General features: G+C 45.0%; 1 protein-coding gene across 4 annotated transcripts in view; it reads left to right on the top strand.

Moving 5' to 3' along the window:
• The window catches only part of NRP2 (neuropilin 2), a 212,830-nt gene that overhangs the window by 82,020 nt on the left and 118,767 nt on the right, over positions 1–12,043 (top strand). For all 4 annotated transcript variants that reach the window (XM_063116131.1, XM_063116132.1, XM_063116134.1 and 1 more), the window contains exons 4-6: positions 6,769–6,999; positions 8,762–8,917; positions 10,714–10,883. In XM_063116131.1, the coding sequence (XP_062972201.1) occupies positions 6,769–6,999; positions 8,762–8,917; positions 10,714–10,883 (557 nt within the window). The remainder of the gene's footprint in view (positions 1–6,768; positions 7,000–8,761; positions 8,918–10,713; positions 10,884–12,043) is intronic.

Genomic DNA, 12,043 nt, shown 5'->3' with positions numbered 1-12,043 from the left:
GGGCGCAAAATAGTCTGGCACCGGCCCTGCCTCTACACTTAACGCAGCTGGTACATGAAGGAAAAAGTTAGATCTGTTACTGGCTGGACCATCAGGCAGATAGGATATTGGACTGCCTTAAATTCTCAGTTGTTCAGCTCCTGCTTAGAAAGCCAGAGCCTCAAGGGAGGCTAGCCATTGCTTGACCTTTCCCCAACTTTTATTATTTTGGGGAATGCTGTGGAATGGGGATGGCTCTGCAACTTCAGTTGCCTACGGAAAGGATTGGTCACTTTGATCTTTAGCAGACTCAGGTTGACAAAATTTAAGAGTCTTTATCCAAGCTATATATGAGAATCTTCTAATCCTAGTAAGCTTTACATTCATTGTGAAGATCCTTCACCTCCTCTGTGCAGCGCTGCTTCCCAAATCTGTTTCATCAACACTCCCAAGGAGATTAAATATTATAGTGGCGTATTGACAGTTTTGATTTCTACCTTGGCATGAAAAGCAGGCTTCTTCATTAAATGATCTCATGCATGCTAGAACTACAAACAGTGTATCTTTTCTCTGTGGCATGCATTAAAAGCTTGTTAAAGTCAAGGCTAAGCAAAAATGGTCCTCTCTTAGATCTGCATAGTGGTCTCTCCCCGTCACCCCCTCCTGTGAATATGCGATTCAAGCACTGATCAATAGCCTTGTGTTTTCTCTTTTCAAGAAGCCAAGGGTTTTGTAACTGGTGTAATGCTGGCTTAAACGGGCTGCTGTTGGCAGTGCCGTCAAGGGAACAAGACGGGCGCCTCTTGAGCACTGTATGAGAGGGTCTATTCATAATGCCTTTTTGATACTAAACTATTATTGGAGAAAGTAAAAAGCTAATCAGAGGCCTTTTTAAATTGGCTCTGTCTAAATATTTGTCAGATTGGTGTGTGTGGGGATGAGAATTCTTGAGAAATGAAAATAGTCTTGTTTTGTGCCTGCAGGCGTGGGTGAGACAGTGTTTTTGTGTGCTCACGGAGAGGCCTGGCTGTGTCTTGCCCAAAGATAGTGGGGGCTCTTGGTCACAAGACCCAGCCGCCTGCCCACATTCCATTGCTGGCATCTTGGATGGAAACACACAAAAATTACGTCACCATGAGAACATGAAACAAATGCCATGGAGAAAGCAGCCCCCCCCCCCCACAAAACCGTGGTGGTGTTGGGGAGGCAAACAATGTCCCAGAAACCTTGATGAAGGATAGGAGAGTAAATGAAGAGGTGCACATGCACAGTTTGGGAGGTTTTGACATAGATCTATGGCCCATCCATATTTGGTTGATCATAAATACATAGGAGATCTCACACAAATTTGAATAATCTTTTCTGCCCCTCATGTACAGGGATAGGAGAGGGATTGACATGAGACTTCCAGATCTGAATTTTAAAGAATGTGCATGGGGCCTAGGGCCTGGGGCCATCATTTGTTTTATTCTAACAACATGGGAGTGACTATTACCCATAATGCATATGTCAAAGATCTCAAACTGTGCTAAAAGTAAGCTGCTTTCAGTCAACACTTTCTGAGTATAACTGACTTTGGACATAACAATGAACAATAAACCATCATAAACATAACGATAAATTATGGTTTCTCGTTACATGAAAAAGCCTGGCCAAGCTTCTGCCCCTGTACTCCCCCTTCCCTCCTCTCCAGTGGGTTTGCAAGGAGAAGATCGGAAGCTTTTGCTTTAATTTTCAATTAACCGTAGTTAGCATTTCATCCAAATCCTATAATCTTAACTATGGTTTATTGAAAACCCAGGTTCATAAACTAAATTTTGAAGTTGGCTTGTTTCAGTAAAATATAGTTAAGACTAACCACAGTTTACCTAGGTACAGACATAACACTAAACTGTGGTTAGATAAAAATGGAAGCAAAATCTTTTGATCATCTCTTTCTGGCTGAGCAGGATGAAGAAAGGGGAGAGGGAGTGCGAATGTTAGGTTCATTCACCTAACAATAAACCATAGTTTATCATTATGTCCGAATGCAGCCTAAAGTCAGCTTGCATATGATATTTTCTGATTTGGGGATCATGTGTTTCTCCCTGGCTCAAGATGGACACAATACACTATTGATGTATGGAAATGGCCTCTGGAGCCAAGTTCAAGGACTGATGGGATAGGAAGATAAGGACTGAAAAATGTGATGTTTTCAAATGTGTTTAGAGTTTGGGAGATTTTTTGTGTTTAGAGTTTGGGAGATTTTTTGACAACCAGGATGCTGTAGTAGCTAAAACCTTTCAATCAGCTTCATTTTCTCTGCAGGCTCCACCCCCTTCTTTGAACAGATAGAATCTTGCCACGTGAATGTGTGCATTCATAACTTTCAGGCTTCAATATTTCAATTGAGTAAGAGTTCCCCTTTATTACCCTTCTGGAAGGGGGTGCAAAATGTAGGGTGACCATATGAAAAGGACAGGGCTCCTGTATCTTTAACAGTTGTATTGAAAAGGAAATTTCAGCAGGGGTCATTTGTATATATGGGGAACCTGGTGAAATTCCCTCTTCATCACAACAGTTAAAGCTGCAGGTGCCCTGCCCTCTTTTAAATCTGGTCACTCTAGTATAGCTCGTGCAGCTTTAACTGTGGTGATGAAGAGAGAATTTCACCAGGTTCTCCATATATACAAATGACACCAGCTGAAATTCCCTTTTCTATGCAACTGTTAAAGATACAGGAGCCCCGTCCTCCTTTTCATATGGTCACCCCAGCAAAATGTATTAGCCTTCTGGAAGGGGGCGTAAAACACATATCTTTTGTTTGAACTTTGGTTCATTAGGCTACTTTTGTTTGTTCTTGCTGCTGCTGTTATTTTTGTTTGTTTGCTGGTTTCTGTTTGTTGCTGTTCCCCACTTTGAACGGCACTAATAAATGATTTCAATAGTAACAAGAAGTGATTTGACTTGTAGATACATTCGAAAAGGCATAAACAATAATCTCTTGTGACGTGGGGAAGCTTTACCATGCCAGACTTCAAGCATCTTTGTTCTTTAGCAGGTGGGCAGAAAGTAAGGTCTTCAGAGGTTTTGGATTTTAGCTGTCTGAAGGCCCTGCGTGGGATGCTGGGAGTTGAAATTCCAAACATCAAGAGACCTACTTTCTGTCCACCCCTGTTCTATGGGGCCAGTTCATATGTAGTTTTCCCTGTGCATGTAAGCAGCTGCATCCACCTCCTTGAAATGTGGCAGAATGCATGGATGGGCAAATGCCGGGATGGACTGAGTTGTAAACAGGCCAAAGCTATTCCCATGATCGTGGGGAGAGGAGAGGCAGTGCTTCAATACTTCACTTGAGAGAGTAGCTCAGTGGTAGAGCATCTGCTTTGCATGCTGAAGGCCCCAGGTTCAAGCCCAGCCAGGGCCGGTGCTACCATAGAGGCCACTCAGGCGGCCGCCTAGAGCGCCAAGCTAAGAGGGGCGCCGGGCACAGTGCAGCACTCGCGCGTGTTGGCTGTGAGCCGGCCAGGCCCGAGGATTCAGCTGGGCCTGGGCGGGCGAGATGGCGCCCCGCGCCCGCCCAGCCGAAGTGAAGCCAGGGACGCTGGGGTGGGGGTGGGGCGGCTCCACGTTTGGACTTCCGGAACGTGCCCAGAAGAGAGAGAGAGAGAGAGAGAGAGAGAAAGAGAGAATGTATGGGTGAATAGGGTGCATGGGGCCTTTGAGTGAATGCATGTATTCATGCGTGTGTTTGTTTGGAGTGAGTGATGCTGAGTGTGTGTGTGTGCGCGCGTGCGTGTGAGTTGGGGGGGATGATTTGGAGGTGATATTCCTATTAAATAATGCATTTTAGACCCATAGGTGTTCCTTTCCGATTTGTTTGCTATAATTGGCACGATGTATTTCTTGCACTTTAAAATAAATTTAGCAGTTTCAAGTTTTGTGCTTCTTATTTTTTCCAGGAAATATATGTTCTTAAAAATCAAAGTTGGCATTTTTTGGGATGGTGGTGAAAGTAGCTCACCTTGCCTAGGGAACAAAATAGTCTGGCACCAGCCCTGCCCCTGGCATCTCCAGGTAGGGCTGGAAAAACTGCCCAGAGAGCTCCAGCTATTGGGCGGTATAGAAATGTAATAAATAAATAAATAAATAATAATAAAAAAAACTGCCATGAAACCCTGGAGAGCCGCTGCCAGTCAGTGTCAACAATACTGGGCTAGATGGACCAGTGGTCTGATTCAGTATAAGGCAGCTTCCGATGTCCTATATGGTTGTGGAACTGCTGAAGGCTCCATTCACCCTTATTTCATGCTAATTACAATTGCAATGTTTAGTCTATTAATTGGTTAGTTTAATTGCTTAAAAAACATTTGATCAGTTAAAAAGAAAGGTGTCCCTGATACTTTCAGTACCAGGTCCTGCTGTTTTTTGAAACCATGACATCTTTTTTAATGTAAGTTTTTGCACACACACACACACACACACACCACCCCGCAGGAACTCTGCCTTACCTGGTAAGAGGAGTTTTACTTTCCCTGACACGCAGATAAGGGAATAGCTCTTCAGGATAGTGCCTATGGTGACATAGGTGTGTATCACCTAAAAAAAAAGGAGGTGTTGCGTTTTGATATGCACATATGTGCAGATTTAACCAATATCTAATTAAAACTCCTGTGATAAATCAACTGCGGGCACCATCCTATGCCTGTTTAGACAGAAAACAAGCCTCTACAACTCCCAGCATTCCCTAGCAAGCCATGTTGGCTGGGGGATGCTGAGAGTTGTAGAACTTTTTTCTCTGTTTAGAGATGCATAGGATTGTGCCGTACGATGTCTTTAACTGGGTGACAGCCCTCACACCAATATTTCTCCTTGCTGTTTGCAGGGGAGGTGTGTGGCTAATTATATATAGGGCAAACTAACTGTGAACTGACTCGGAAGACAAGCAGACAGCTAGCAACCGCCTTTCTTTAGGTATAACAGACATAATTCTTAGCTATTTTAAGCTATTTATTTATTGCATTTGGGTCCCGCTATTCCCCTCTAAGAGCAGCTTGTGAACGGTTCCCCTGCAGCGTCCCACTTTACTGGGCCAGACCTGCTTAGCAATAGAAACATGTCATGTGCCTTCATTCTGTCCTCTGGGCCGTTTGGTCTCAAACTACTTCTGGACTTCTTTATTCTGTTTGCTAACCTGTTTCTTTGGTTGATCGGCAGGAGGCAACGGAAGCCTCTGCTGAGTCTCTTCTGCCACTTCCTCCCCACTTAAGATTGTCAGGCGTAACCTTTTGTGGGACTGGAGGTGGTGGATGTCATGTTCTTTGCAATCATGACTTCCAACTGTTAACGAAGCCTTCCTGCTGCCATTTTGAATATTAAGGGTATCGACTCCTAGGGAGAAATACGAGAAATGCAAATGCACAAGGCCATCAGGTAATTTATTAGTGGATCATTCTGATATTGCTTGGAATATTCGTTGCCTTCCCAGAGCTCCCCTCACCCATATTACTCTGGATTACAATACCCTGAAATGACAAAACGTACGAGAATACAATATGGTGTATAGCGAATATAATATGGCGTACAATGCTCTGTGTTTCATGATATCTCTGAATTGCGCATTCAAAGTATATGCAGGCCATGCAGGGATTTTCGGTCCAGTGTCCTTTGTTAACTCTCTTCAAATAAAAGGAAGATGGGAAGAAGCCAACTTTGTTGTGTTAGCAAATTTAGTGGTTTGTTTTCAGATGCCGATATCTGAGCTTGTCAATCAGAGTCCACATCGTTGCCAGCCGATCCAATTAAGTCCCACTCGTTTTGGAAGTCATCTGATTAAATACATTTCCATATCCGTTAGTATAACATCATTGTTAATGTTTCATCTCTCTTAAAGGAGGGGGTGATCTTTCTTTCTTTCTTTCTTTCTTTCTTTCTTTCTTTCTTTCTTTCTTTTTGAAGAGTACAAACATCCATGCAAGTTTTGTTGTGTTTGTTGTTAGCAAAGCGTTAGGAATTGCTCAGGACTAGAATTGTGCATCTTCTGAGCGACTTCTCCATAATAAAACAAAAGGCGGAAAGTTAATCCTCGGCTACAGCCATGGGACCACAGGGTCTCGTAACATTCTCTGTCCCGCTCCCCACCCTCCCAGTGACCCGTAGCCTAGAGAATTCCATTGTTAATTGTCTGGTCCCTACAGAGCCATAGTTTTAATGCAGTCACAGCCTGAACAGAATGCAACCTCCTTCTCCCTCAAGGCACCTTGGGGCGGCAAGAAATAGAAGGCACTTAGCCGGCTGTGGCACAATGGAGGCCAGTGTTGGGGTCATCAGTAAATAAGTGGTAATATTGTCTGCGCTGCTGGCAGTCAGAAAGGCGTTCCTTAAGGATAGAAATAACTTGCATTTCTGGCGCGATGGTTAACATGGATGAATGAGAAAGGCAGCTCTGTTTCTCCTTGCAACAGAATCCCTCCTGCGTGCAGCCCCTTCCCACCCAAAGCATTTTTAACGCAGCCATTGTGGAAGTTGTGCCCTATTCACGTGCCGTTTTTCAGTGCTTAAGAGGCCAGACTTCAGGTGTCACTGCAGTGAGGCTGCGTTGCTAATTGCCACTCTGATGGAAAATAAAATGGGGACAGTAATATTAATAATTAATACTTTTGCAAGGCTGTAGCAATTTTCCGCACGAGGGATTTAAGTGCTTTAAAAAACAATTGTGAATTATGCCTCTCAGCCTGGCTACTGTTAGTGAGGTGGCTGACGATGTATTATGTTAATGTCCTGTCTTGGTTCCCTTGCCTCTTGTTGCAGGCTCTGAAGATTGTTCTAGAAACTTCACCAGTTCGAATGGCACCATCGAATCCCCGGGATTTCCCGATAAGTATCCTCATAATTTGGACTGTGCTTTCACTATCATGGCCAAGCCAAAGATGGAGATCATCCTTCAGTTTTTAACCTTTGACCTCGAGCATGACCCCTTGCAAGTTGGGGAGGGAGATTGCAAATATGATTGGCTGGACATCTGGGATGGTATTCCTCAAGGTAAGGATTAAAGTGATGTATCGCCAATGCTTTCTTGCGTGTCTGGCTATTGTCAAGCTAACAGCATCAATTTTGAGTCTGGAGAATTCCATAAAGGTCATAAATTGCAAACACTCTGCGGCTCTATCCAATCTCATATATTGTTGCCTTGTCCTTAGCAGAAGCCAGAAGTTAAATTGAACAGTGATGGAGTTCTCTTCGCTATTTCTTGTGCTGGCATTGCACCCTTCCTAGTTCAGTGTAACTTTAGGTGATGTAAAAACACGTTAGTCCTTCAGATAACCTGATTTTTATCATGGAGATCAGAAAGTGGAACCCTGGAAACACTGAATGTATTTATTATATCTCTAATCAGCCCAATAACTAATGTAATCTGGGTGGATTACACACAGGAAAAAGGCTAAAATGCCATAAAACAGTTTAAAATATAAAATACAATACAAATATTTAAAAGAATAAAATATAGTATAATGCAAAACAATAAACAGCACAGGAATCAATAGAACATCTATAATAATCTAGAACTAGATCTCTAAAATGACTGAGAGAAAAGGAAGGTCTTTGCCTAGTGCCCAAAACATACCAAAATAGTGGCAGGGCAGGCCAATCTCTTTGGAGAGTTTATTCCATAAGTGAGGTGCCACCACTGAGAAGGTCCTCTCTCTTGTAGCCACCTGCCTAGCTTACTTTGGCAGGGGCACCTGGAGGAAGACCTCTGAAGATGACCCAAGGGTCCGAGCAGATACATGCAGGAGATGTGCATTTAGATACTCTGGTCCCAATCTGCTTAGGGCTTTAATGGTCAACACTAACACTTTGAATTGGGCTTGGAAATTAACTGGAAGCCAGTGGAGCTGACAAAGCACTGGTATCACATGATCATATCAGGCCAATCCCTGTTAGTAATCTAGCAGATGTATTTTGATCTAACTGAAGTTTCTGAATCATCTCCAATGGAAGCTCCACATACAACTCATTGCGGTAATCCAACCAGGACGTTACCAGAGCATGGATAACTGGCGCCAGGCTATCTCTGTACTCTGATTTCAGAGAGCCCCTTAACCAGAAAGTACAGAATAAACATTTATTCTATATTGGTTGTATACAGGAAGGCTTTGTATGTCAGCTTGAGTACAAGTTTTGTAGAAGAGTGATTTAGAAATGTTATCCATTAATCCATCTATCGCAATTTTGCATTCCAGTGAAACAATGGATGCATTAGAATTATAAATAGCTGCAAGTTAGGCTTTTCGACAGCACATATGCCAGATTGCTTACTGTGAATCTCCACGGTGACCAGGCAGAAGAGCTTTACAAAAGTGGGTTCTTTATGGTGCAATCACAGTACCCCTTTCAATTTTCTAACCCTTTCTACTCTGAAGTAAGTCCAACTGAGTTAAATGGGAATTACTCCCAAGTATGTTAGACAGGATTGGAGCTAAAGTCATTCAAGGCCAGGCAATTGAGGGTAGAAAAAGCCTTTGTAGTACTCTGTGCAAAGCCAGCTGCAGACAGACATTTTGAGCTTAAGCATCTGTTTAAGAGGATCCACCCTTGCAAGGAAGAGCTCTTACAGATTCGTAGTACAATACATGTGAGAGATTTCCCACCTCTCGTGTTTCGTTTTCATCTGGTTGGCTCCGTGTATGGATGTCTTATGCTTGGCAGTCTACCCCTAAGGACTTTCCTTGCCAAGCAAGCAAGTTGTCAGTGAGTTTGTCTAACTGAAAGGTAAGCTGTGTTTTTCTTGTTTCTGTTGTAGTTGGCCCCTTGATTGGCAGGTACTGTGGCACGAAAACCCCTTCAGAGATCCGTTCAACGACTGGCATCTTATCGCTCACATTCCACACTGATTTGGCGGTGGCTAAAGATGGCTTCTCTGCTCGCTATTATTTGGTTCATCAGGAGGTGCCAGAGAGTAAGTTGGCGTGTTGTTTAGTCCGAGTGTTCTCCATGAATACTTCTCCAATTCCAGATTCTGCATTGGAGGAATGAAACAGAACAGACACGGAGCTGTGTTTGGGTGACTTCTGAATTCCCCATCTCCGAATGCAACGGCAGCACCCAGTGGGGAAATCAATATTTAAATTATTTTTATGTTGATAATTGAGTGTTGCCATTTGGATCTCATGACAGAACTCAGATTTGCCTGTCCAGATATTTGTTATGTTTAATTTTATATTCTGAGGTTTGGTCACCATTATTGCACCACGACCGTCCAACCTTTTGAAATTGCTCTAGAAACTCTAAACCGAAATTAGAGTTCCAAAATCTTGCAAACATTTTAATTCAGTTTCCCCCCTCCCATCTTTCAAATTCAAGGTTTTTTAGAATTGAAATGAGTCTGAGCTGTGTGTTGTTTAAGAGGAAGGAAGGAAGGCACTTAAAACCATGTCAAGAATTCAGAAATCTGAACACTTGGAACTTGGTTTTCTCCTGGTTGTGCTTTTTATATTGTATTTTGTATTTGTGTTTTTAACCTGTTGGTTGTTTTGTTATGGTTTTAATTTTTGTGAACCGCCCAGAGAGCTTCAGTTATTGGGCGGTATAAAAATGTAATAAGTAAATAAATAAATAAATAAATAACCATAGAATCATAGAATAGTAGATTTGGAAGGGGCCTATAAGGCCATCGAGTCCAACCCCCTGCTCAATGCAGGAATCCACCTTAAAGCAACCCTGACAGATGGTTGTCCAGCTGCCTCTTGAATGCCTCTAGTGTGGGAGAGACCACAACCTCCCTAGGTAGCTGGTTCCATTGCCATACTGCTCTAACAGTCAGGAAGTTTTTCCTGATGTCCAGCTGGAATCTGGCTTCCTGTCACTTGAGCCCGTTATTCCGTGTCCTGCACTCTGGGAGGATTGAGAGGAGATCCTGGCCCTCCTCTGTGTGACAACCTTTCGAGTATTTGAAGAGTGCTCTCATGTCTCTCCTCAATCTTCTTTTCTCCAGGCTAAACATGCCCAATTGTTTCCATCTCTCTTCATAGGGCTTTGTTTCCAGTTGTCTCTTCCTCGTGTGTGGGCCATGAGACCTGTTTCTTCCTTCACAGCTTCTATAGCATGCTTAGAAATCAGAGGAAGCCAAGGAGCTTTCAGTAGTTGAGGAGTGGGGCTGGATGTGGGCTGAGAAGGCAGCTGCCCCTCAGGCAGCAGATGCTTTGGGGTGGGAATGATGGCGAGAGAGGGCTGGGAGACCAGGCCGGCGTGTGCCACGCCATTTGCTCAGCGTCCTCTAAGCAAGGGGTGTTGAAGCTCTTTTCCGCCCAAGGCTGGCTTCAATTTCAGAGAAGCTCTTGGGATCCAGTGGTGGGTGGAGCCAAAGGCAAAAGGGGCGGGGCCAGAATGCCAGCCTATTTCAGCCTAAAGCTCTTCCTGCCAGGAACCTAATGCAGGACTCTAGATTTTCTGGTTCTTTGCAGGAAATGGTCGGACCAAGAAAGTTTTGCCTCTGCAGTGGCTGCCACACTTCATGACACATGCGATAAAGCTCCACGTGGGAGCTCCTTCATGCCTGTTTCCGAACATTAGCTTTTTATTAGCTTTTCACAGATGCATAGAGACAATCCGGTGCTCCGTTTTGCAGCCACAAATGCTTTTACTTGATAGGATGTTGGGAGGGAATTAGTGGCAGTGCTTTTAGTCACAGTGGGGCCGGGGCCACGCAGGCTCGATAGAGGGATTCATCTTCCGTTTCGCTTCTACCTGCTCTAGATTTCCAGTGCAACAGCCCGCTGGGGATGGAATCTGGCCGCATCTCCAACGAGCAGATCTCTGCCTCCTCGACTTACTCTGATGGCAGGTGGACCCCCCAGCAGAGCCGACTCAATAGCGATGACAATGGATGGACTCCTAATGTGGATAACAACAAGGAATTCCTGCAGGTATTTTCAGCTTTGAGTGTGTTAGCACCCAGCAACCAAGGACAGATGCCATCACAATTTTGAAAGACTGGGGCCTTAGCTAGACGAGGGGTTAGCCCAGTGCGAGGTCCGGGCTCGTCCTGTGCGTCCAGATGACGCACAGGGGATCCCGGCCTCAGGCAGGGGTCAAACCTCCCTGGCCCCGGAATAACCGGCACCGCTTGTGGCCTGGTATTTCTCGTGGTCTTGGGCATGTCGACCGATACTGCATTTATTCGCAAGTAGCCAGGAAAAGCGGCGGCCATCAGGGCAGGGTGGGGAGATGGGGGGGAATCGGAGCCGGGGGGGGGATGGGGGGGAAAACGGAGCTGGGGGGGATGGAGGGAATCGGAGATCACGGGCGGGGGGGGGAACGGAGCCAGGAGGAGATGGGGGGAAACGGAGCCAGAGCGGGGGGACAGTGGAGCCAGAGGGGAGCGAGGAACCCTTTTTTTTAAAAAAAAAAACCCTTACCTTTATTGTTGGTGCGCTCCTGCGCACATGGCCCTTTAAAACTAAAAAAAAATGGTGGACGCGGCAGATCCTTCCTGCAGCCCGTCGCATCTTATGTGTAGACAGGGGTGACGGCCCGCACTACTTGTAGCACGGACTTGCTCCTCCTCCTGCACGGATTCCAAGGTAGGTCTAGCAAAGCCCTGGGAGTGAAGCCATAAATGAATGTGAGGCGTGGCAACAGTTGTGTTGTCAGCTGTGATGTTTAAGTCAATTTTGTCAAGACGTGGCCTGCCGGCTAACATTCTCCTCTATCAGAAGCGTTGCTTGGCATGGGCAGGCACGCCAGGGGTCCATGGAAGCAGCCTTGGCTGGATGATATGTGGGGAACAAGCATCTTTGTTTAGACAGAGAGTTTGTCTTGGCAGGGAACAGCTACTTCCCTTCAGCCCGTCAGGTTCCCTGACACACACACCCCTTACCCGCAATGCACACAACTTTTTTACCCTTGAACCAAACCGATTATCATGCTGTTAAATTGACCCCAGAATGCGAGGCTTGTGGCATCTTCTGTTGCTCTTGTTGCATGCTGGGAAGCAGCAGGAGAGGCTTGAACTGCTGTTTGGCAAAGGCCCTGTGACTCTGTCTTCATGAACTGAAGGCCACACTGCTGGGCCATTAACATTCCT

Source organism: Elgaria multicarinata, chromosome 2 (genome assembly GCF_023053635.1).
Source record: "Elgaria multicarinata webbii isolate HBS135686 ecotype San Diego chromosome 2, rElgMul1.1.pri, whole genome shotgun sequence".
In the NCBI taxonomy this organism is placed as follows: Eukaryota; Metazoa; Chordata; class Lepidosauria; order Squamata; family Anguidae; genus Elgaria; species Elgaria multicarinata.
This window is presented reverse-complemented; position numbering and strand designations above follow the sequence as displayed.